This window comes from Lissotriton helveticus, chromosome 1_1 (assembly GCF_964261635.1).
Source record: "Lissotriton helveticus chromosome 1_1, aLisHel1.1, whole genome shotgun sequence".
Classification (NCBI taxonomy): Eukaryota; Metazoa; Chordata; class Amphibia; order Caudata; family Salamandridae; genus Lissotriton; species Lissotriton helveticus.
Genome location: NC_136057.1, coordinates 1,446,642,716 through 1,446,669,798, shown reverse-complemented (window position 1 = coordinate 1,446,669,798; position 27,083 = coordinate 1,446,642,716). Strand labels below are relative to the sequence as shown.

Below are 27,083 nucleotides of genomic sequence, written 5' to 3'. Positions count from 1 at the left end.
CCATACCGACCGGGAGAAGGCCTACCAAACTGGCAATAAACCAGTGTGTTGCTGCACTTACAACTACTCTCTTACTTGCAGCATGAATACACTTGCCCTACTTTTCAGGAGGCAGAGTGTCACCTGTGGCGTGGGCTGCTGCCCTATTCCTGGCAGTGGTGACAACCAGGAAGTCTATTGAGGCATGACCACTGATGTCAAGTTGGTCAGAGGATGCCAGCTTATATATTTTTTCAATGCAGTGTGTTACCGCCGGTGATTTGACTGGGTCGTTTAAGATCTCAGCGGCAGAAGTCATTATCTCCTTCAGCATAGGGAGGACTGGAGAGAATGCTTTATTTTGGAAAGCGTTGTAATTAAAGACAGTTTTCCTTTGGTTGACTTGTGTTTCCACCTTATGAAAGGCGGCCTCAATTGGACAGCGCTGTGGTGTCATTTGACAGGCATATCTAGACGTAGAGTTTTTAGTAAAAACAGGAAGATTGGCATTCAGACTAGTACATGTTGTGTTAACTATGCTCGGAATATACACAGTGCTGCCAGGTCGGGGGAATTCCCCTATAACCCCGTGAGTGTATGAGTCAAAGAACCCACACCAGCAATAAGAACACAGTCCCGGGCACACGTAATGGGGAATAGGACAATGGTATAAATGTCTCGTTTTAGATCAAAATGCTGTGGTCGACACCAGTATATTGTTCAAAGTTATTTAATGAAGCAACAACAAAAGAAAAACAACCAGCTGACAGGTATTTTGTCACAAAGGGAATTGTCCAGTGACTCTTCAGGGCTGTGTGGCGTAGTGAAAAGAGAAAGTGGTCCCACAAGGCCAGTGTTAATTCCAACCCAGCCGGAGGATCAGGGATGACCGAGTGGTGAGGGATGAAGTGTGGTGCAGGAGGATCTCTTGGGAGTAATATACACGTCTCAGGTGCAACATGTAAAAGAGATGGCGAGAGAGTACGAGACGCCTCGGGGGAAGTGTAACAATTATGTCCAATGTCTCGTGTAGACAAGCAGGGGCGGGTGCGCCAGACTGCAGGAGAGCGTTGAAGGCCTAGGTGAACGGTGATCGAGACCATCCAGTGTCTTGGAGAGAGTGAGTGGGCGGGTGCGCCGTACTGCAGCAGAATAATCAGAAGCCTGAGTGCATTGCGTTAGTGTCCATCCAGGATCTGGGATGGAGCGAGAGGGCGGGTGTGCCGTGCTGCTGTTGTCCATGTGGTAGATGAAGTAAGACACTGTTTCCCTCTCGATTTCCGAAAATCGTGTATAGTACTCCCAAGAGATTCTTCCCTGAAGAGTCACAAAACACGTGTCGGTGGTTGTTTTTCTGATGTTGTTGCTTCATTAAATAACTTTGAACAATATACTGGTGTCGACCACAGCAATTTGATCTAAAACGAAACATTTATTCCATTGTCATATCCCCATTACGTGTTCCCGGGACTGTGTTCTCATTTGACAGACAGACATTGACATGGACATGGTTGAGATCTGGGTCCTTCTGAGGATCGAGTTAGTAATTGTCCCAAGGATCATCTGTGGTACGCAGGTAAACTGAAGCAAAGTAGTCCTCCGCTGGAGAGTACTGGCTAGAGCTTCCTGTATCGGAGTACAACTCCGGTGACCTATGAGGGGATGTCATCGGAGATGGAGGATACAGAGGTGGTGGAGGAGAAGGTCTTTTGAAGGGCAGTGGAGGAACTGAATAGTCCACACATGAAGCCTCTTCAATGGCAAGTCTCCGTTTCTTAGGCATAGAGTTTTCGAAAGCAGTGATCTTGCCTGTGTGCGGATGGACGATAATACACAGCTGCTTCTCATCCAGCTCCTGCTGCATTTTTTAGAAGATAGGCTATTTCTTGGAGTTGGTTGTTGAGGGCTTCAGCCTTGACGGAGGAGCTAGCCTTGAAGGTTTGCGATTACAGACCTGAGGGTCGAGGCCACTGGATGGATATCTTCGAAGCTCTGAGGCATTCCTCTGGTGCTAAGGGGTGCATGAACCTCAAGGAGGTGAAGTCTAAACATAGGGATTGACAGCCGTACCCTTGGAGAGGCGGTGCTGGACTCTGACCAGCAGATAATGGACAATTTGTACAAACATTTAAAAAATATATATATATATATATATATATATATATATATATATATATATATATATATATATATATATATATATATATATATATATATATATTTAGTCAAAATATCCACAAAAGATGAATTATTTAATCCAGTCTTAGCCCTCAGAGAACATCTCTGTTTTTATTTTTGGATATGGTTATCATATTCACCAAATTTCTTCAAGTATGCTGTCTCCCATCCTCATATCTCTGGAAAGCTAATTGTCAGGACATTAAACCTTCAACTTTAACTGATGTTCAGTCTCACTTCAAAGCTCATCAGCAGAAAACTTAATCTAACATGGTGATCTCCTACTGGGACATGGTGGGATTTGAGATGACATTCTAGTGAGTCAAACATACTCAATTGGTGTTGGACTCCAATGACTCAAACTTAATTTCAAACAAAATAGCAAACCCAACCACTCGATAGTGAAATCCACAAAACAGCGCTTCATACCGCATAAAAAAAAACCTTACTTACTACAGTAGGATTATTAACAGCATGTATTACATTTCAAACAAGCATTTGCAATGCAATAGGTCTTTCATTTAGAGTTCATTTTAGAGTTTAAGCTATTGGCATTGTAAATGACAATACATTTTATTTATGTTTTAAAAACCAAGACACAAATAAAAGGCATTTTTATTTACAATGTCAATAGCTCAAACTCGCCTAAATACGAGACCTGGACAACAGGAGGGCGGACGAGGGGGTTTGGGGGCCACAGGCAGCGGACGGGGGACAGACAGGGAGAGAGAAGGCATGGACAACAGGTGGCGGACAGGGAGGGAGAAAGGGAGAATGCACGGACAACCGGGTGGAGGAGCGGGGGGAAGAAAGCACCAAAGCACATAGTTCCTGCAGTAAGAGAAACTGAATAAAGAAAATAGTGCTCAGTCTAAATAACATGTGTAAAGTGTAACAACCGAAGTAAAGGGGGCAGTCGCCATGAAAGGTGACACATGAAGAGAAGGCGGTACTTAGGAGGGATTAACAAGCCTATTTTCAAATCAGAAGCCAGCATTTAGGACAGACAATGGCACAAACCAATGGCATATATGGGCGGGGCTTCTATTCACTACTACAAGTCTCGCAGAGCAGCGCATGCATGCTGGCTCAGGCTCGACCTAAAATAGCAGTAGACCTCAAAGTAATGTTCAGGCTCATCAATTAACGTTACGGCAGAATTCAGGAACATCTTGGAGAGCGTACACCATCAGTGGTTTTAAGTTTATACCCACACAACCAGCTGGCAGAAACAAGACCTATACACAGCTTTTCCTCTCCACTGAGGATATAGCATTCCCAGCTCACTGTAGATGTCCTGCGGGATATCGAATATTATTGAAGAGTTTTAAAATACTTGTACGAAGCACAGACCGAGTGAACCACCCACTTTCAAATTCACTTAATCTTACTTAAAATTGAGCCATGGATGTAATATGTGCCCAAATTACCTGTTTTACCCGCGATCTCCCAGGGGAGCTTCTTCTTCGTGTCTTTTCACCTTCAATTTTCATCCCAGAGGAGTCAAAGTGCTGCGAGTCATCCATCTCTGGCATGGAGTCAGTGCATATTCGCAGCAAGCAGTCGTCCTTCTGCAAGCTGTCAGTGGACACCATACAGAGATCCATGGACAACGAGCCTCCCTCTTGATCTGGAGAGCCCATTGGGTCATAGCCATGGGAACTTCCAGAAGTCGCACCCTGGCTCAGATTCGAGATCTCATTCCCCATCGGCTCAGAGCAGTGGTAGCTTCCAGCTGTGTCGCCTTGGCTGAGGTTTGAGATCTCGTTTACGATGTCTGATTTGATGGCATGTGACTTGGTCCTTGTGTTGAGCTCCATTTCAGACAAATAACTCCTTTCTGTCCGGCTTAGCTTATTGTCTGCAGAAAAAACCTCCATAGGGGTCGGGTGTGAGCATTCTTCTGTTTCCAGAAGCATTTCGGAGTCAGAATTTTTATAATCATGGGCAAACATGACAGGGGTATTGCACCCTGCCCCACTGGGACTGTGGGGAAGGAAAGACTTTGCTTCTGTGCCGTCCGTACTAGGAGTTGAGCTCTGTGGATCGTCCCGCTTGACAGAGAGTCCAGTCTCTGACTGACACAAAGTAGATGGTGATGCCGGAGACGGGTGCAGCACAGTACAGCACAAAGCTTCTGATGGGGAAGTCAAAAAACTACCTCTAGACTCAGAGTTACTCAAAGTCAGCAGGCCAGCCGGGAGGTCCTGCTCCCGAAAAGCCACCTCCGATGGATCACCCACTTCCTTATCCTTCCTAGACGAAATGGTAATAAAATGTTCTTCTCTCGGAGGAGAGAGCCGCGTGTCTAGTGTTTCTTCGTGAACTGGTGATCCTGGATCTGCAGAATCCGCACTGTGCTCCTTTGCCATAGGAGAGCTACAGAACACATCCTCCATAGGGGAAGTGAACTTGTCCACTCCAATCTGCAATTTGGCACCCAAAAATGCAGGTTCTAGAGCAGCACGTGGCAAACCAGGGTCTTCTGCACCAGAAACTGAAACAAAAAAAGAAAATTGTAGTGGTGAATGAGTAAGACAGCAAAAACAAAACGTAAAGTAAACATCATCCTCCATAGCGAGAAAAAACACTTCACCCAAAATATGAATGAGCACTTACTGAACCTATAAGAAGGGTCTGCAGAGACTGCTGAAGCATGAAATAATCTGAATCTGTTTGTTGTGCGGGGTGGGAGGCTGGGAAAGGATGAAGGTGGGATGGTACTTTGGTGGGCCTGTGTAAATGCATGCTGGGCTTATCACTGATGTTCAACTGATTATAATTTGAGACGTTAACCTACACTGTGACATGGACTGTGGCGACAAGTTTGGTACCTGTTGGTGTCGATTGATATTTGATATCAATAAAATATTTCTTTACAAAAAAACCTTATTAAAACCAATTCTTTATTACTAGAGCATGGGTTTGTACCTAATAAGTACCTAAACCATACCAAGTCTGCATTTAAGGTATTCCACATGCCGCCCTCAATGTAATGCCCAATGACAGGTGGGCTGAGCCTGCAATCCTGACACTCCAAATCAAAAACTCTACAGGATGAAGTCCATTTAGTGGTCACACAGCACTTCCAGACAACTCAAGAAATAGTTTGCAAAGTACGTAGCAAGTTCACTGGAGGATGCTGACCAACGCCTTACCTGTCAGATGGCCTAGGCAAAAGGTCCTGGGTGATAATAAAAAGAATGGGATATCCAGGGAATACAGGGCATGTATGGGGAGTACAGCATGGGATCAGTGAAATGCAGTGGAGAATTTTCTTTGGAAACCCCTGGTGCAGGGGCAAACTTTAGCTCTGATCACATGGCATTAACACAAGGCCTGGCGTAGAATTCACAATGTGCACTCCAGGACAGGCAGAAAAAGTTATATTGGTAATATAGGATTCTAGACCTTATCTACAGTGCTGACAGATGGTTTATCCCTGCACAAAATTTTCCCCATTACAGATAGAAAAAAAAGCTAGCTGGTAGTAATAAGTTGAACTAAAAGCTTACAGTGAGTGCTATTTTATTCATTTTTTAATTAAAGGCACCACATGAATGGCTTCACCGTGCCCTGTGTGGCCTTGCGCTTGCCTAACACTGCAGGGCCGTCAATACTAAGCAGCACTCAAATGCTCTACCTATGATCCTGCATACACTCAATGACTGATCAATCACTGGTCACATTATGCGTCACAGTGAGGTGTGACTGCACTCATGCAGCACTCCCTTAACTCGTGCAGCCTTTTTTTCAGGCTCACCTGGTCTTTATTCTGCCATCTGCAATGGATTATGGGCTGCCTCACCCGAGACTGCCCACCCATGAGGCTTCGCAGAACAGAGGACTGCTGGTTGACTTCCTGCCTAAGGGTGTCGGTCCACTCTCACAGCAAGCTTGGACTAAAGACATAGAAAGTAGTTGACAGGAAGCACCACCACTGTATCTAGGTGCCCCCGCAGCCTCTGGCCCTGCTGTAATTCTTTATTCTTGCCTGCCTGACAGTCCTAGAGTGGCAGTAGTGGGCTACAAACTTGATGGCTGTGGGCTAGAGGGCCCTTCCAAAATCTGCAACATTTCTTTTTAATGGCCAAATGGCAGAGGTAAACAGCTCTGGGTGGGATTCTTGTGTGCAGCAAAATACATGGAGGTTTATTATTGGGAATATGTGGATCCATATGTTGTCTGTGGACGCAGGGAACAGATAGCAGGTCCGGTACGGAATAAGTAAAAAAAAAAAGTAGAATAAATGCAGACCATTTCTTGTAAAACCCAGAGGGCTAACGCAGCCAATAACTATAATTGAATGGCTTGCTGAAAGCAAATCTTGGTTTGTCAGGGGTCACCAACCTTTTCTATACTGAGAGCTACTTATGTTCACTGAAACGCATTGAGAGCTACTTATATTATTAGTGTTGTATAATTTCAATGTTGTTATATGTATATTAATTCAACCAAGCAACAGCTTTCTAATTTAATAAGCTGGGCTTGCACACAGGTGAGCTACTCAGAGGTAACTAGAAAGCTACAGTAGCTCATCAGTAACAATAGGTTAGATGCTTGGCATCAGTTAAAGATTTACATACTGTGCTAAATCCTGACATCTAGTTAGTCAGCCTGAAAATAAATTTTTCTAAATAGTGAAAATTGTAAGCACGTTTTTAATGAGTCATGAATAGGACTTGAGGGATAATGCACCCAAATGTTATTTGTCAAGTTTTTCATTTGCGCGTTTCACATTAAGGTTGTTAGGAAACCTCCTGATCCCCCTCTGGGAGTACTGGTGTGCCGCATATAAATGAACAAAAATGAAGCAGCAAATCTTATTTTTGCTGGTAAAAGTTATTTACTTCAGTAGTGCTGTTTTACCTTTAGAATAATCCCCAGGCACCAGAATGGATTCGGAAACTTTAGAAATGCTCCAGGGAGCCTCCTCTTTGGCTTCGTTCAGCCGAGAAGCAAGACCGCAGAGGAATCCCAGCACAGTTATCTTATGCACCCTCGGACACAGTCACAAAATAAATGTCGGTACAAGTCTGCTGGTTTCTATTTAGGACCTTTTTAGATGCTAAAAATACAGCCTCTGCACAACAGGGAGATAGGAGTGCAGTGCAGACTCGGGGGTTAGCCAGAGAATCCACTTGAAAGAGTTTTACAAAAGGTATCTAACGTGTTCTTCTGATGAGCACTAACTGCAGATTCCTCACCCTTACAACGTATCAGACTGCTTTTTGCCCAATGCAGAGAATATCTTTAAGTAGAGCGATCCTTGACCTTCCTGGTAGGTCGCTCCCCCCCGCTGCTGCAGCTCCACCAGCACCCCCGCAGAAGTGTCCTGATCGCCGCCGAAGTCGAGGCCCTTCTCCACCCGCAGGCTTCCACCTGTCCCTCATCCCTGGTGGCCAGTGGTTGCCTTGGTTTGTATCCGTTCTACTGTGCCTTCTCTGCCTGTCCCCGCTCCTCCTCTGTGACCCCCTGCCCGCCGCTCTGTTCTGTGCCCCATTGCTTGATTCTGTGCCCCGCTTTTTTCTGCCCGTGCCCCATTGCCTGATTCTGTGCCCCTTTTTTCTCTGCTGCTGCCCCCTTTGTTTCTGTGCCCCGTTTTTAGGTTTAGCCTGGCGAACAGCTGCGCAGCAGCGCTTCGCGCAGGCGAAATCTTATGTTACCAGTATGTGTGTGTTGTCCCGCCTCTGTTCCATTGGCTAGCTCCATAAATGGAGGCTAGCCATTGGAAGAGAGAGGCGTCCGTCATTCTGCGAGGCGATTCGTGGGCGTTTCCGTCGAATTTCTCATCCCGCCCCTTTGTGACGTCATTCCGGCGGTGGGCGGTTGTTTTTTTTTGTATCGCTATGTTGGTTTCATTTCCAACGTGTGCCTTGCAGGGGTGGGCTGCGCGATTTCACTTTCCAAGAGTTGCTAGCCGGTAAGCGGCATATTTTAATACTAACCCTGCCAGGCCCCTGACCCTTGTTGTTTAATTCCGCCCCCTCCCGCTGTCTGTTTATTTTCTTCCCATGTATGGGGACTGTAATGACCTCGGAGAGGCCTCACTCGCCCGCAGCATCCTTGCGGTGCCATCGCCTGCGCGTGGAGAGATGGCGCCGGGCAGCCTTCCCAGTGCTTTCCAAGCTGTGTGTGAGCAAATGCTCGAAGAACAATACAAGTTCAGGTTTGGGTGGGGGCCTGTGCGCGGAGACTGCCAGTTACGCTCCCTTATTCCTCTCTCGTTCTGCGGAGTCCGAGCCGCGGTGTATTGTCGTCCCCCCCCTATCTTTCTCTCTCCTTCCCCCCCGGCGCACTCCAGGTCTCTCCCGTGGTCTGCGCCTGCCTCTCCCTGCACCCCTATTGTTTGGTGCCGTTCGTGGGTGTATAACAATACAGGAAAAGCCGACCCCCCCCCCCTCTGCCTGTGGCTATGTAGTGAGTGGCAGGAATGAGGGGTGCATTGCGTGCTTGCGACCCTGCCAAACCCCCTCCCCGCACCCCCACTCGTGCGTTTGGTTGCACCTGGGGTCCGCGGGTGCCTTGAAGTGTCTGGTGTGGGCTTAGGATGAAGGAACGAGAGGCGCAGGATGGCAGTACCAGTAAATGCGCCACTCTGTCACTGCGTGCAGAGGCCTCTGGGGCTGGGGAAGGGAACGAGGGCGTCGGTGCCTCAGTCTATCCCTCTGGCTGTGTTTAGCTACAGTGTGTAGGCGGTGCCCGAGAGCTCCCTAAGTGTCCCCCGTCTTGCTGTGTGCAGGGTCCTCTCGGAGCGGCTGACATGAATTCCCAGCAGCAGCGGATGGCTGTTATCGGGACGGACAAGGAGTTGAGTGGCCTGCTGGATTCAGTGCTCAGCTCCCAGCATTCTTAGTCCTCTGAAACAGTCACTGTCGCAGGGTTATTAACTTTAACTCCCTTTTCTAGCATTTCATAAATCCGACACAGATTTGTGCCACATTTCCCAGAGTCCATTGTATTTGTAGGGTAATTTATTTGTTTTTCATGTACAAGTGCCCGATTTATTGTCAGCAGCAGTTACAGCAGATTAACAGCGAGGGGTGGGGCTGTAACAGCAGGGAGCTGGCTGACAGGGCTGGAGGAAGTGACGGCCTTCCTTAATGGAAAGAGAAAGAGCCGCGGGGAGGGCAGAGCAGCACCGTCCCGGGATCTCACAGCAGAGCAGAGTCCCCGGGACAGAACAGCAGTCAGTCCTGGGACATGAGAATCACCATCCCCCGGAGTGCTGCCCTCCCGCGCCAAACTCTGGGGGAAGCTTTCTGCAAACTTTAGAAGGTTTCATAACCCGGAGAGCAGGCGCAGAGTTTTTCCACTCCGCAACTCAGCAAGAACTCTGCCAACTGCAGTGGAGTGGAGTTTACCGACACACATGCCTAGTAGTAACGCTGAGTCTCACCACACGTGTTTTCCATGCACTGGAAATTAACCCTCCATTACCCCATCACAAATGTTAGTCGCTCACATTGGCAGTGCTGTTTCACGAGCTCCAGACATTTTCAGCATCACCTCAATTAGAATACACATGCCATGAGCACAGATCGAAACAAATCATTCCAGGCAGCATGCGACTGACATACAAACAGCTGTCTTGCTATGCCTCAGTCTCTGTCGATAACAAGGCTGCAATCTTGAAACCTACATTATGGATTTGTTAGTGTTTATTATAACTGTGAAAGTATTGCAAACATGTACCAAGAATTGGGAGAGGCACCTGTAATGTCTTGTAAACTTTGCCAGATGGCCTGGCGTCGAGATCGTCTGGATCAAACATTGCCCACGAGGGGTTAAACGGTAAACCTTGCTGCCCTTTGTTTATATAAAAGTTTTTATAGTGGCCCAGTCACTGCTGTTATTTCACTATGTCCACAGACACATTGAATGCCCAGGGCTGCGTTCAATATCTTTTATTGTAAGGAGCAGGAACCCATCATTAGGGCGCTTCAAAGCCTGGTACTATCTGTACGAGCAAACACTGATGCTGTGGTAGAGGGTGCCCAACATAGATCCAGGAGAGCCTATCTCTTGCAGATATTCGACATAAGCTCGTGAGAAATGTGCATATATCTGTGATCTGCAAAAGAAGCTTGGAGTTTACCGCTGGTAAGGGTCCTGGGTGCTTAGACATCCGCCTGGTCGCAGCTTCCTTTTATGCTAATGACATAAGTACCATTTGGCCCTGTAATGAAAGAACCCGGATGCAAGCCTACTTTGCCCTGTGTGCAGTGTGTATTTTAAATGTTACTAATGTAATGGACCTTACACTTTTGTGCTGGCCTTCCTTTCACATGGTGTTGTGGGAACCTGCACACTAGTGACCGCTAGCCTCCAGGATTTTTACACTGCTTGGGAGGAAGCTCCCGTCAGCAACGCATCCGAGCAAAGAAATGCCTCAGTGGGATGCCTCTTCTGTGGACTGAGCACACTTTGTGAGCAATCCTTTCACTTTCGCGCAGCACTGTACGTTGCTTGCTCGAGTGTAGTCAATTTATATATTTTTTTCAATATTTATTTGCATTTGGTCAACTCGCACCTTAGTGTGAACTTTAAATGATAATCTAAGTACCTAAAATAGACCAGCAGAATGTAGCAGAAAGCTTGTGGGTCTGGAGGGAGAGAACTTTATATGAACGATAGATTTCATGGGAAAAAAGGTCATTAAAGTGAAGGGGCAAGAATGCAAGAAAGGAAGAGAGGAAAAACTTACAATTTGCCCCAAAATGCGTGTGTGCGGACTCTTGGTTGCTAATGATGGGCTCAGATGTTAGCTAATATTGTGCTTGACACGTGACTGACTTGTCTTAGACTCTGCTGCCTTTTTGAGGCACTTTGTGTAATAGTCTCCCAATGGTCTTGCAGACCATACACATCTGATAACCCCTGTTCACAATGGGTTCAAATACTGACAGGGTCGCTCTGCCTTTCATGCCTTCAACGGATGAAGGGCTCTTTCTCTCGGTAATCCCACAAAATGCCTCCCCCACTGTAACCCGCGCTATACCTCCCTTCAGAGCGCGGGACATTTAAGGGTTACACATCAGGTTCTTAACACCTAAAAACACTAGGAGACCTCATCGGATTAATGCTCCTGCTGCAGAGATTTCAGTGTACCCTGAGGTCACACGTTGAGTCTGCTGGGGCCTCCTGAGTGTGTTTGCGTTTGTTCAGGTGAATCCGTTGATTCGTGTATAACATCTGTTGTTATGTGCACAATCTCGGAGCACTTTGTGGTATCGGCTTCATAAGAGGCCCTCACTCCGACTTGGCTCTGTTCTTTCACTGTTTATTACCAAGAATTACTGTGTTTTGGTTCGTCAAAGATGCAGCAGCTTCTGTTTATAATCGCATCCCCGGTCCATAATATGCGCATTGTCTTTCCAAAATAGATTTGCCGTCTTTTTCTTTTGTTTTCGCAGTTCAACGCACTGACTCACTTCCTCTCACTTCTTTATTGTCCCGTCTCTGTCCTTCACTTTCCCCATTTCGCTTTTCATGTCTTTCTTCACAAACCGCGTCTCCGCCTTTCTGTTCCCAATGCTAGCTCTCCCGTTTGTTCGTTGTTCTATTCCGCTCTGCTCTCTGCTGGTCTTCACTGTGCTTTCCTGTTCTGCTCTGCTCCCTTCTGCCGTGCTCTGTTGTGCACTATTCTGTTCTGCCCTGTTCTATTTTCCAATGTTCTGTTCAGTTATATGCAGCCCTGTTCTATTATGCACTGCCCTGCTCTATTTTGCATTGTTCTGTGCTGCCCTATTCTGCCCACATCTCTGCTGGCTTTTTCTTTTGGGCGCTGTTCTGTTCTATCCAGTTTTGCGCTGCCCTGTTCTGGCCACTTCTGTGCTGCGTTTTTGTGTTCGGCACTGTTCCCTCCTACTCAGATGTTCTGCCCACTTCTAACTAGTAAGATGAAGAAACTGGGGGGAGGTCTCTCAAATGGCCATAGCCAATCTAATAAAGGGCTAAACATCTTTACTTAGCATAGTGTGCCACACTACTGCTATTTTGTTGCTTCTGTCATAGCATCCACATATATGATACAAGTAACATTACACCTACAACAAGCCAGGACCATTTTGGAAGTGTCTTTTGCTGCGGTGCAGAAAGAGGAAAGGATGTAAGTTAATGGCCGATGGGACTGAAATAACGCATATGACCGGAATGGCGCCCAGGGGAGAAGGCAAAGCAGCGCGTCGGCAGGTGTGACAACGAGGCACTTGTATTCCGCTAGCTCGGGATTTATCAAGGTATAGAAATGCAAATAGTGTTTAGCAACACAACAAAGCGGCGCTGCGAGCTCGGGTGGGGGAAACAGAGTTGTTGGCTCGAAGGGGGATGTGCGTGGGAGAAGTAATTAATGTCCCTCTGTGTGTCGAGCGCCATCAGGTTCTTAATTAGCTGAGTTAACCTTGTGTCCCTCTGTGCAGAAAAGAATGCGATGCTGGTGCTCGAGAAGTTAATCTTGTTTGTTTGCGCTCTGGTGTTCATTTGGCCTTTTGAAGGTGCACACCATCCGTCTCCCTGGAGGTAGAGGCTCGTGCTCCATACCTGTTCTTTAATAAAAAGATGAAAAGATGAGTTGGCATTCAGTGCTCGTCTTCTCAATACTATTAATTATCAGGCGTGTCACGGGAGGGGGGTGGGGGGTGAGGGGGTAGCGGGGCAGAGAGGGCTCATTGTCCTGGACCTCGTGCTCCTGCCACCAAATTCATCTTTGTAATGTGGCTGTGTGTGTGTGTGGCTGGGTGGGTATGTGTGGCTGGGTGGGTGGGTATGTGTGGCTGGGTGGGTGGGTGTGTGTGGCTGGGTGGGTGGGTGGGTGGGTGTCTGTGGCTGGGTGGGTGTGTGTGGCTGGGTGTGTGTGTGTGGCTGTGTGTGTGTGGCTCTCTGTATGTGTGTCTGTGGCTGTGTGTTTGTGGCTCTCTGTATGTGTGTCTGTGGCTGTGTGTGTGGCTCTCTGTATGTGTGTGTGTGGCTGTGTGTGTCGCTCTCTGCATGTGTGTGTGTGGGAGAGACAGCAGTGTGAGAGCGACAGCAGTGTGAGAGCGACAGCAGTGTGAGAGCGACAGCAGTGTGAGAGCGACAGCAGTGTGAGAGACAGCTGTGTGAGTCTTCTAGGGAGAGCAAGGTGTGTGGGAGAGCATGGTGTGTGAGAGGCAGCAGTGTGTGAGAGGCAGCAGTGTGTGAGAGACAGTAGTGTGTGAGAGACAGCAGTGTGTGAGAGACAGCAGTGTGAGACCTTTTATTTAAGTTTTGGTTTTTGAAACATAAATAAAACGCATTGTTATCTGCAATATCATTAGCTCAAACTCGCGTAAATACGCGACCTATTGCATTGCAAATGCTATAGGTCTCGCATTTGCGAGAGATTAAGCTATTGGTATTGTAAATGACAATGCCATTTATTTATTTTCAAAACCAACACAAACAAAAATGTTGTCATTTACAATGCCAATAGCTCAAACTTTTCAAAAGGTGAAACCATTGCATTGTAAATGCTTGTTCTCTGCTGCTGCCCCTTTTGATTCTGTGCCCCGCTGCGGACTTCCATGCCCTCCTGATCCCTGCCAGTTTCCTTCCCGAGATCGCCCCGCTCTGCTCCCCTGCGGCCCGCACCCTCCGCGCCCATTCGCTGCCCCTGCTACCACCCCTCCCGCCTCCCAGCTGCTCCTCCCTCCCCTCCTCCCCATATATGGCGGCCGCCTAAGCCAAGCCCGTCCGCGCCCGTCCGCGCCCGTCCGTGCCCGTCCGCGCCCAGCGCCAGAACCCCTGCCCCCCCACCAGCCACGAAGACCGCCGCAGCTACGACACCAACACCCTCGTCGCTCTAAACCCAGGAAGGACCCACACCTGCTGCAAGGCCGCCCCGAAACGCACCCACGGTCCATTCACCTGCCTGAACTGCAGCTTCTCCTGCCTCGAAAGCACCAAGACGCCTGTCACGACGGAACCCAACCATCTTGGATGCATCCTGATCAACACCCGCTCCACACACAAACACGCCGTCAAATTCTGGGACCTACTCGACACCACATCACCGGACGTCGCCTTCCTGACCGAGACCTGGATGAACAAAGCCTCTTCGCCAGACATCGCCATAGCCATCCCCGACAGGTACAAGATCACCCGCAGAGACCGCACCAACAGGGCCGGAGGAGGAATCACTATCGTCCACTAAAACACCATCAGGGTCTCAACAAACACCAACGACACCCTCAGCACCGCCGAACACATGCACTTCCAGATACATTCAGACCCCAAACCCCCTAAGAGGCACCCTCGTCTACAGACCACCAGGACCCCGGCCTCAATTCTGCGACTCCATCGCCGACCTCAACAGCACGCACGCGCTGAAACAGCTCGTCACGACGCCGACCCACATCGCCAGTCACACGCTTGATGCCATCTTCTCCTCAAGCCCCCACGTTACCTTCGGCCACACCTCCGAACTCTCCTGGACAGACCACCACTGCATCCACTTCTCCTTCCGAAAACCCCTCACACACCACCGCGCCCTTCAGACCCCCCGCCGCTGCTGGGGCAAAGTCACTGAAGAAAAACTACAGTCAAGCCTCGAACTCAACCCCCCGACCAACCCTACCAACCCCAATGATGGTGCACTCACCCTTGAACGCTGGATGAATGACTGCGCCAACACCGTAGCCCCGCTGAAAAAACCCACCAACAGAGACACCAGCAAAAGAGTCAGCTGGTTCACCCCGGAACTCCTCGACTCAAAGCGCACCTGCTGGAAATTGGAGAACATATGGCACAACGACAAGACGTCGGACAGCCGCGCCGCCCACAAAGACGCCATCCGCAACCACCACCACCTCATCTGGACCGCCAAAAGGACCTCCTTCACAGACCGCCTCGACAACAATGCACACAACAGCAAGGAACTCTTCACCATCGTGAAGGAATTCTCCAACCCCAGCTCCAGTGCCAACGACATCTCGCCTTCGCAAGCCCTGTGCGACTCCCTCGCCAACTTCTTTCATCGGAAAATCACCGACATCCATGACAGCTTCAAACCCCGGACGACCCCTGCAGACCTCGCGGACCCACCACACCCCACACCCCACGACACCCTGACAACCTGAGCCAACGCGAGAATCGAGGACACAATCAAGACCATGGGCACAATCCACTCCGGATCCCCGTCCGACCCTCTCCCACACCACATCTTCAACAAAGCCAGCAATTCCATCGCACCCCACCTGCATAAAATCATCAACCTCTCCTTCGAGACCGCTACCTTCCCTGAGAACTGGAAGCACGCAGAGATCAACGACCTACTGAAGAAACCCAAGGTGGATCCGAGCGACCTCAAAAACTTCCGACCCATCTCCCTGCTCCCGTTCCCAGCAAAGGTAATCGAGAAGATAATTAACACCCAGCTCACCAGTCCCCTCGAAGACAACAACATCCTGGACCCCTCCCAATCAGGATTCCGCAGCAACCACAGCACCGAGACCGCCCTCATCGCCGCCACAGACTACATCAGGATCCTTCTTGACAACGGCGAGACAGGGGCCTTCATCCTCCTGGATCTCTCCGCCACCTGCGACACTGTCTGCCACCGCACACTACGCACGCGACTCCAAGACGCAGGGATCAGGGGGACTGACCACCTCCTTCCTCTCCGGCAGAACTCAGAGTCCGCCTCCCCCCGTTCCAGTCCGAGGCCTCTGACATCATCAGCGGTGTCCCACAAGGATCTTCCCTCAGCCCGACGCTGTTCAACGTCTACATGGCACCACTAGCAAGCATCGTCCGACAGCACGACCTCAACATAATCTCCTACGCAGACGACACTCCGCTGATCCTCTCCCTCACCAAGGACCCTTTCACCGCCAAATCCAACCTCCACCAGGGAATGCAGGCAGTCGCCGACTGGATGAAGGAAAGCAAACGTAAGCTGAACTCAGACGAAACAGAGATCCTCATCCTCGGGTCCAACCCCTCAGCATGGCACGACTCATGGTGGCCCGCATCACTGGAGACCCCCCCGGCCCCCTCCGACCACGCACGCAACCTGGGAGTTATCCTCGACTGGAAACTCACCATGACCAAACAAGTCAACGCTGTCTACTCCACCTGCTTCAACACCCTCCGCATGATCTACAGATGGATCCCGACAAACACAAGGAAAACAGTCACCCAGGCCCTAGTCAGCAGAAGACTCTACTACGGGAAGGCCCTCTACGCCGGAGCCCCATCCAAGCTCACCAACAGACTGCAAAGAATCCAGAATGCCTCTGCACGCCTGTTACTCGATGTCCCGCGCCGCGACCATATCACCCCCCACCTGAGGAACCTGCACTGGCTCCCCGTTGACAGGAGAATCTCCTTCAAGCTCCTGATCCACGCACACAAGGCACTCCACAAGACCGGACCAGCCTATCTCAACAGTCGACTCTCCTTCTACGTATCCAACAGGAAACTCCTGTGATGATACCTACACTATATGTACACGAGAGACTTGGTTGCTGAACTATACCTGATCATTCTCATCGCCTCAGGTTACAGATCTGGTCGGCGGTGTGGTAGGACGCTATTTTCCTTCTTAAATGTCCTTCTTAAGTGTCCAAAGACGCTGTGATGCAACCTACACTGTATGTACACAAGGGACTTGGTTGCTGATCTATACCTGTACTGCATCCAGTTGAATTTCACGACTACCCGTGTCTATCCATTAAGGGGGTGGAGCCCACGCCTCTAGTTTGCCCTCACTGGACTTCCAGTTGCCACCTGCAGCCCCCCTTCCAACCGCGAGTGACTCCAGTACAGAATCCAGATGCCAAAAGACACCACTGCACTCGAGCCCTACAGCTCGAGGACAAGTGGAACAACAGTGTCCCTATGTGCCCAAGGATCTCAAGGGTCAAGCGCTCCTGTGGGTTTCCCCAGACCTGTTCCCCAGTTCCCGCTTGCAGCCTCTCTGTAACCGTACCGATCTGTTGTGTTGGAGTACTGCTACCTGGTCCCGACGAAGCAGCTATGGACACAGCTACGCCGACTGCTCCTGGTGCCGGCAAATAACTCGTTGGACTTCTAATCGATGCCTGGTAAACAAGAATACGACGCCTGACCATCCTCACTGTCTTGATCATCATCATCACCTCAGGTTACAGATCTGGTCGGCGGTGTGGTAGGACGCTATTTTCCTTCATAAGTGTCCTTAAGTGTCCAAAGTTGCTGTGATGATACCTACACTGTATGTACACGAGAGACTTGGTTGCTGAACTATACCTGATCATTCTCATCGCCTCAGGTTACAGATATGGTCGGTGGTGTGGTAGGACGCTATTTTCCTTCTTAAATGTCCTTCTTAAGTGTCCAAAGACGCTGTGGTGCAACCTACACTGTATGTACACAAGGGACTTGGTTGCTGATCTATACCTGTACTGTATCCAGTTGAATTTCACATGACTACCCGTGTCTATCCATTAAGGAGGTGGTCTGGTCTCTGTGCGGGTATCCAACACGGCTGATCAATATTTGTCCAATTGATCCCACGGCAGTGGATGTTGCTCTTGAGACACTCACCCTGCTTCGGTGTAGCTGGTGCACAGGCTGCGCTTGTTGTAATGTTAAGAGTTTATGTTCACACCGCTCAATTGCTTCATGATGGCTATAATGCTCTCATAACGGCCATTGTTGTACTAAGTCAGCTTTAAGGCTCCTTTGGTTAATCTAAAACAAGTCCTACTAATCATTTTACACCGGAGTCAATTGCGAAAACATACTAGTTATTTTTCACAGCTTCTACGGTAGTGGTAACCGGATGTGTAGTACCGTTGTATTGTTATAACAACTGCTTTATTGTGTTCTTTTTAGGTGGCACAAATGTGACCAATTCGCTAGTTATGTACAATTACTTGGAATGAGGACTCCAATCCATGTTCTTGATGTTTTCATGTTTGTTCGTATACCATGCTATACTTCAAAATGGAAGCAAACAACGACACCATTAATGCCACGGGGGAGGAGACTTGGTGTGGCGGCTCCTCCTTGGTCGTCATGTCCTCAGTGTACTTTTGGGGTGGGGCGGGTGGGTGTGGGGTGTGGGTGGGTTGGGGGGGGTTCTTGGTTTTACTGCTATTTATTATTTTCTGTGTTTCTGCTTCTAACACTTCGTCTATCCAGGTACCTAAGCAGCAATTTTCCACATCTCAGAGTCCATGACAATGTCCAGTATGCACTCATTATTAGTAGCCTGTCCACTCTACTGTATGCTATTCCTGCCTATGTGTCACGCATGATGGTCCGTACACTCTGCTCTATCAAAAGAGTAACACACTATTCCCTCCCTTCCAATGACCCCGACTAAACAAGCCTTAAAGATAGTGTCACTCAATGTGAAGGGTATCAATCACCCAATCAGATAAAGGATAATTTTAGATTATCTACACAAACAAAAGGGTGACATTGTACTATTACAGGAAACTAAAATCGATTCGCCCCAATTTAACGCTATGAAAAACAAATGGTACAGCGAGGCAATTGGGTCGGATGCTTTAGGGAAAAAGGGGTTTTTACTTTAATTGCGAAGAAAGCTAATATTGATGTCCTTCACTGCACAGCCGACAAAAAAGGCAGATGGGTCTCCACGAAATTGTCCAAGGACAATATACAGTTTTACGTGACTAACGTCTATGCCCCTAATAAAGATGATCCTGGGTTTTGGAAGGAACTCTGTGCCCATATCAAAACAATACCAGACACTGCAACACATCTTTGGGGGTGACCTCAATCTCCCCATAGATCCACTGTTAGATAGGGACTCCCGTTGCTCCTTCCAACCAAACAACTCGCACAAAGCACTCCTCAATCTTTGCTCCCGCTTCAACTTAATTGACTCATGGAGGCTGTTGAACCAGTCAGGTAGAGATTATACATTTTACTCCCCGCCCCACGATTCTTACTCACGCATAGACTATTTATTCACTTCTGGCCACTCCATTGTCGATATTGTAGACACTTCCATTGAGGCACGGGTAATTTCTGACCATTCATGCATCACGATGACTCTGGCACTGCACAACGTGGTTAAGAGACCCTCTCTCTGGAGATTCAATGACGCGGTTTTGAAAAAGGAGGCGCACAGACTGACTATAGAATCAGCAATTAATGAATATCTTACCCACAATAAAAAGGGTGACAACAGATCTGACTAGGTGGGAGGCACTTAAAACAACCTTGAGGGGAGTATTAATCAAGATTCGTAAAGCCATGAATAAGGATGCCAATATCACTTTAGAGCAATTGGAAAAGGAAATCTCAGGGCTGGAGGCAAGACACATAGCTCTTAAGGACCCCATGATACTAAAGGAACTGATGAACAAAAAATAAGACTATAATAAAATAATCAGCGAAATGGTGGGGGGTGTGGCTCCAACACCACAAGAACTTCAAGCTGTCACTGGAATAAAGCGTGTAAGAGCCTTGCCTCTTACTTGAAATTCAAACTACAAAAGACGGCCATCAAAAACATAGTTGATAAACTAGGTACCCCACACTCGGACCCTGCCAAAATAGCGGACATATTTAAGGACTTCTACAGTGAGTTACATAGCAAAAACCTAGAGATCAATGGCTCTAAACTGCAGACATATTTAGACAATGTAAGCTTCCTTCTCTCTCGATGGAAGACCAGGTCGAGCTCAATAAGCCCATATCCTCAGAAGACATTAACCAAGCCATAAAATCTCTTAAAACCGGAAAAGCGCCGGGCCCTGACGGTTTCAGCGCCTCATTCTACAAGAACTTCTCCCCTTCATTGACAGAGCCTCTCAAGGACTTGTATGAGCACTTTAGCTCCTGTGGTCAAGTCCAAGGCACGCCAGCTGAAGCAATCATTGCGGTTCTCCCTAAAGAAGGGAAAGACCCGACGTCCCCGAAGAATTACAGGCCGATATCTTTAAACAACCTTGATTGCAAGATCTACGCCATGATTCTGGCCAAAAGAATCCAAAAGGTCTTACCACAGCTTATACATCCATCGCGGGTAGGGTTCCTCAAAAACAGATTATCCAGTGATAACACAAGAACATTAGCTCACATACTAGAAAAAGCAAAACTCACTTCATCCCCCCATGGTGGCGGTGACATTAGATGCCGAGAAGGCCTTTGACAAGGTCGACTGGGCCTACTTAGAAGCCACTTTGCAGAAATTCAAACTGGGGACCGACTATATTCGTATGGTGATGGCCTTATACTCTAACCCATCGGCGAGAGTGAGAGCGGGAGGGTGTCTGTCAGACCCGTTCAAATTGAAACAAGGGACGAGACAGGGTTGCCCCCTCTCTCCTTCCCTTTTTCTATTGGCAATAAACCATTTCTTTACTCACTTCGAAATAACGAGCTATTATTATTATTATATTTAAGTTTATAAAGCGCACAGCTACCCGTAGGTTTCCCAGCGCTAAAACCAAATGAGAGGGAGAGTCGAAAGGAGGGCAATTACAGGTTAAATAACCAGGTTTTTACCAGTCTGCGGAACTTAAGGTAGCAGGGTTCGGTACGCAACAAAAGGGGAAGGGAATTCCAAAGTGAGGGGGCCAGCCATGAGAAGGAACGGCCACCCATTCTGGATTTTTTGATTCTAGGAACCGAGAACAAGTGCTGATTAGATGATCGAAGAGTGCGGGGGGGACAATAGTGCTGAACCAAAGAGTTAAGATAGGGAGGGGCCAGACCAGCATTTATCCTGTGCATGAAGCAGAGAGCCTTAAATTTTGTGCGGCTTTCAATGCGGAGCCAATGCAGAGTACGTAGGGAATTGGAGGTAGAGGATGTATTGGGGAGATTACAGAGCAGTCGCACCGCCATATTCTGGACTGTTTGTAATTTGCGAGTCACCTCTTTGCAGGCTCCCAGGAGAAGAATGTTCCCGTAGTCCAGTCTAGAGGTGATTAAAGCCTGGACTACGGTTTTCTGAGTATCCTGGGGGAGCATCCAGATGATCTTACGCAACCACTTAATGATGGTAATACAAGTGGAGGAAGTTTTAACCACGTGGTTCTTCATAGATAACTGGTCGTCAAAAATTACGCCGAGGTTGGGTGCTGTTTTAGATGGAATGGGTAGAGTGCCCATTTGTGAGGGCCAGTGTTGGGGTCCCCATAGGGTGGTGTTATGGCCAAACAGAAGAAGCTCTGTTTTCCCCCGTTCAATTTCAGTTTGTTATCATACATCCAGGCTGCGATGTTACTGAGTCCTGCGCAGAGGGAAGAGGAAGAGGAGTAAGAACCCATAAAGAGAGAATAGATGATCTGGGTATCATCGGCGTACGAGTAGATAGTGAGCCCAGCTTGCTCCGCAATAGTAGCCAAAGGTCTGACATACAAATTAAAAAGCAAGGGGCTCAAGATGGAACCTTGCGGAACACCGTACGCCGATTTACAGGTTTGGGAAGCTGATGAGGAAGAGAAGACTTGGAAGGTGCGATCTGAAAGAAAACTGACAAACCAGTTGAGGGCTGAGCCGGTGATGCCAGATGATCTAAGGGCATTAATAAGGATGGGGTGGGAAACCGTATCAAATGCGGCACTCAAATCAAGCAAAATGAGTGCCACGGTTTCCCCCCTATCCACTCGGCATCGGATGTTTTCAGAGACCCCCAACAGAGGAGATTCCGTCGAAAAATCAGACCTAAAACCGGATTGGGATGGATGTAAAATTCCCCTAGATTCAACATGGAAAGAGAGTTGAGAGTTGATATGCTTTTCCAGAATTTTTGAAAAGACCGGGAGAAGTGAAATAGGGCGGAAGTTTGATGGAATGCTAGGATCAGCGTTAGCCTTTTTTAGCAGAGGCACTATCATTGCATGTTTCCATGCAGAAGGTACTGTAGCTTCTCTAAGGGATGAGTTAAGAAGATCCACGATGAGTTCAAGGGAAGAATTGTCCAGCATTTTTAATATTTGAGGGGGAAGAGGATGCACTGGGGAGCCAGATTTGATTTTACTGATAATATCAGAAAGAGTATTGATATTAAGAGGATCCCATGTACCGATCGACTGTGAAGAAGGACTGGTATCCCTAGGGACCCCAGATTCACAGGAGAACGTAGGGTTAGATGTTGTGGGAGGGGTCAGCTGTGCAGGGGTAGGGGACCTATCCTCTAGAGTCACTCGATCACAAAATGTGACTGGAGCAGATGGATGGAAAGAGAAGGAGGAGGGGCAGGTTTTGCAAAATCAGAATAAATGGTATCAATTTTGGCGATAAAATATTCAGCCAGAGAGTTGCACTGTACAGTATCTAGACAAGGTGGTTTGGGCTGACACAATGTGCCCGAAAGTTTTTGTACTGCCTTAAAAAGTGCCTTAGGACGATTTTGTGCCTTAAGAATAGTTAAGTTGACATGTTCAACTTTTGCAGTTTTGCACAGTGAATGATATTTAGTTAAGGCAGCTTTATAAGTTAGCTTGGAGCACAGATCATATTTTATGCGCCATTTGCGCTCGAGTTTTTTGCAGATAGTTTTTTCTTTTTTTTAATGCAGCTGTAAACCAGGGCGCAGGCGGGTGGTGAGGGTTGTGCTTTTGCATGCGCTGCGGTACGCATGCGTCGACAGCATGTATAAGCCAGGCATTAACAACATCAGCTGCTTCAATACTAGTGACTTCCGTAAAAGGTCTGGAACTCTCAAGATAAGAGTTAAGTTTCTTAAAGTCCAACTTATTCCAATTTCTGGATGGCCATGATTCAGTAGAAGTAGAGAGGGTGTTAGGTGGACAACCAATGGTAACAGAGAAAGTCACCATATAATGATCAGACCATACAATAGGTAAAGGAGCCTCACATATAATGGTTTCTAAATTAGAAAGAATGGGGTCCAAAAGATTCCCTGCTTTATGAGTAGGACCAGAATTATGTAAAATAATGTTTAGTGCAGCCAAGTCCTGTAGAAGATTGGTACTGGTGGGACAGGAAAGATCATTCAGGTGCAAGTTCAAATCACCAATAATTGAAAAGTTTGTGGAATTCTGAATTAGAGGTGCTACGTACTCAGGAAAGGTGGAAGCCCAGGAGCTCGCTGGGCCAGGGGGACGATAAATGAGCATCCCAGAGAGAGTAAAGTTGGGAGATAGCGAAGGTTCGCTGTTCGGTAGTTCAAAGTCTTCCCATTTGCAGGAGTACAGTCTATTGTAAATTATGGCTATCCCTCCACCATCTTTCATTAATCTGTTTTTTCCAACATATGTGTAGTTATCAGAGAGAGCAGTAGCAATATCCGGGCCAGAGTAGTCTTTTAGCCATGTCTCAGTGAGGAATAAAGCTGCAGGTTCCACCGAGACGAGGAGATCAAAGATCTCTCTTATGTTTAACTAATGATCTGCAATTTAAGCTGATCAGCGTCCGAGCCTGAGGCAGGTCTATAGATGTAGGTTTTGGGCGTGATGGAGGAAAATCAGATGTGGCTATGTTGGTAAGAGAGGGAAAGGATGTAAGGGGGAAATAGCAAGCCGAGCAGGTTGAAGGAACATATTGAGGATTCATAGTAATGCAGTATGAGCAATGCGATGGCCTGAGGCTAATGAGAGCCTCCCTAGAATAAGTAAGAGGTAGACCAGAGAGTAAGGTACCAGGGGTCGTAGCCCCTAGTCCCGGCCCGTCGCAGACGGGCTTGCCTTAGGCGCACAAACGGCGTGCCCGCTGCGCTCGTCCGCTGCGCTTCCTAAAATTACACATTTATATATGTGCAAGAGAACGGTTAGGGGGGGGTGGCCTCGAAAGGGGCGTGGCCAGCGGCCTCGCCGGTGATGGCGGCGGGGTGTTAGTGTATGCTCAAAATCCCGTGTCAGCGCTAGATACGCTGCACGGTAAGAGGTAGGAGCGTGTGACCCCAAGTGAGGTAAAGATCTGAGTCAGGTAGGTTTAAAAGTACAACACACAATTTTTTTTAAAATAGTCACAAGCTTAACCTACTCTAGGCTTTCCGCCTCAGGAGAAATGGTTTCTAATGGCGCTCGTAGTCAGCGTCATTAAGTAGAAGAGGGCGGGGGGTGTGGCCTCGAAAGGGGCGTGGCCAGCGGCCTCGCCGGTGATGGCGGCGGGGTGTTAGTGTATGCTCAAAATCCCGTGTCAGCGCTAGATCCGCTGCACGGTAAGAGGTAGGAGCGTGTGACCCCAAGTGAGGTAAAGATCTGAGTCAGGTAGGTTTAAAAGTACAACACACAATTTTTAAAAAATAGTCACAAGCTTAGCCTACTCCCGGCTTTCCGCCTCAGGAGAAATGGTTTCATTAGGGCTATCTGTTTTGGAGATCTCACAGTGAAGATTTCGGCTTATGCAGATGATGTCTTGGTAGTCTCGGAAAACGCAGACCTAGCTATCCCGGCACTGATGTCCTCCATTGCGGAATTTGCTGAGGTTTCAGGCTACAAACTTAATAAGGACAAGACCGAGGTTAAATTACTTAATATTATAGGAGATAAGAGCGTGTTAGGGGACTCGGGATTATGCTGGCAGCCGAAGAGCTTCAAGTACCTAGGAATTGAATTCGAAAAGGACTTAATTAGCACTCTGAAACTAAATGAGCTTTCCCTCCATAACAAAAATATCCTCCCTCCTGGATGGCTGGTCTCCAAAATTCCTGTCTTGGTGGGGGAGAGAGGGTAAACCCTAAAAATGATGATTATGCCCTTCATCAATTGTTTGATAAGTATGCTACCTATGCTAATCTCTGATGAGTTCCTCAACAAGACATACAAGCTTTTTAATACCTTTTTGTGGCAGGGGAAGAAACCGAGAATCTCTCTACGGAAACTCCAGCTACCAAAAGACATGGGGGGGATTGGACTTCCAGATTTCAGATGCTATCAGACCGACTACTTGTGTAAGCAGGGGGCGAACTGGTTCCTAACACTACAAGACTACACTCCGATCTGGACCCAAGTTGAAAAGGCTATTCTTAATAATCTCCCGCTCTCTGCCATTATGTCCATGGATGCCGCGGCATTTCCTCATTCCAAATATATCTTCCTTAACACTAAACGAGCGCTCCTTAACCTAGAGAGACATTGCAAAGTCAAAACCAATTTTTCAAAATCCACCCTAACCTCGTTCTGGTTCAACCCGGCCTTTAAAGAAGAAGGCAAATACCTCTACTGGGAGGCATGATCTAAGAAGGGGCTGAACTTGTTGGAGGATATCTATGACGGGCCTTCTCCTCTAGCCTTTGTCGCCCTACAGACACGGTTTGATCTCCAACCACTTGACTTCTATAAATTTCTGCGTCTCAAAACCCTTGCCTCTGCCAGAGCCATCTTACCACACGAACCCACACTATGCATCAAACTACGTCAACTTTCGTCCTTAGGCCACATGGTATCAAAAATCTATAAAATTCTCTCCCCCATGCCTCAGAAAATCCATAGGAAGTGCGAACTAGATTGGGAGAACGAAATCAACTCTACTACTATCCAGTTCGATTGGGACAGGATTCACCTCACTCCCTTCTCCAACAAAATATCCTCGTTACTCTCCCAGACAAAATTTATGCGGATCAATAGGACATATTGGACACCCGAAAAACTTTTTAGACTTAAGCTCCGTGACAACCCTTTATGCTGGAACTGCAATTCTCACGATGGCAACCTGGCCCACATGTTTTTCTATTGCCCGATGCTCCTGCAGTTTTGGGATAGGATCTTTAACTATATCCAACGAATATTTCAATTTAGACCGCCCAAAGAATTTGCATATGTCCTATTGGGAGCAATTGACCCGAGGTTACCATCTGAACACGATACTCCTTTAAGATCTCATGCTTACACTTGCATGCAAAGTAGTTTTAAATAAATGGAAAAGTGCCTCAGAGGTATTGTTCAAAATGTGGCAAGAATGGCTAAACTCCCTGAGAGGTGCGGATAATGATGTCCTATACTCGTCACCATGGCGGAAACCTCATACTAAACTCGGGAGCTCGCTTGATTCAAGGGAGACATGCTACGACCTGCCTTAGGCCAGTATGGGATACTATCCACTGTCACACCCTGTTTTGGTCTACTAATTGTATAGCAATGGATTGCATGTCTTGGACAAAATAGACGCTATTATAGACAATTTTATGATATTCTGTTACGCTGCTGCTGTAACCTGTAATCTTTAATCTTTTTCTTCTCTTCTCCTTTCTCATCCTGAAGAAAATTACATATTTATATGTATTTGTGCCCCCAAGCGCTACCCTCTCACCATCTGCCATGTTGTATAAAAACCCCTGCATTACTTCACATTCAGAGGCCTTATTTCTCTGTCACCAGGCCCCTCCATGCCAGACCCTGAAAAAGGCGCACGTTACATTTCTCTGCAGCACATTAGATATTTTTTTGAGCAGTCACAGAGAAAAGGCCCAGCCCGGGGTGTCTCAACAGTGTCAAACAAGGGTCAACTTGATAAAGCTGCATTCTGGCCCCAAGCAGGAGGCGAGTAGAAGCCCATCTGCAGAGATAAGGCCCAGTTTTCCCTGTCGGCTCTCAGAGATAAGTGGGGCCCATGTCAAGGGAAACCTCCAAGACAGTTACACAAGGGGTGGACAGGAAGGGCCAAACCAACTGCTATTATGAAGCAGCAACACTTCTACAGATGAGAGCAATCTGCATGCTGCCCCGAGCTAGAGATAAGACCAGACATGCTAGTCACTCTGACACCCAGGGCCCTCCCTGACCAACAGAAAGGAAACAGCCCTCGTGTAAAGGTCTGATAAAGTTACGCAAACAGGCAGGGCGAGTTTTAGCTGACCTTGCTGCCCCCTCTATGCACCCACCCACCTATGACTCATTACAGTGAACGCCTACATGCTCATATCTTTTTCTTTCCTTCTGCTTGGAGGGCTCCTCCCTATGTATGCAAAGAATGTATAAATATTGTACTCTGTGAATAAAGCTCAGAACTCTCCTATGCCCGCTTGGCGCTGG

General features: G+C 47.8%; 1 protein-coding gene across 6 annotated transcripts in view; it reads right to left on the bottom strand.

The window, feature by feature from the left end:
• The window catches only part of KMT2D (lysine methyltransferase 2D), a 1,543,965-nt gene that overhangs the window by 1,165,621 nt on the left and 351,261 nt on the right, over positions 1–27,083 (bottom strand). For all 6 annotated transcript variants that reach the window (XM_078685770.1, XM_078685786.1, XM_078685782.1 and 3 more), the window contains exon 11: positions 3,588–4,654. In XM_078685770.1, coding sequence (XP_078541896.1) covers positions 3,588–4,654 — 1,067 coding nt within the window. The remainder of the gene's footprint in view (positions 1–3,587; positions 4,655–27,083) is intronic.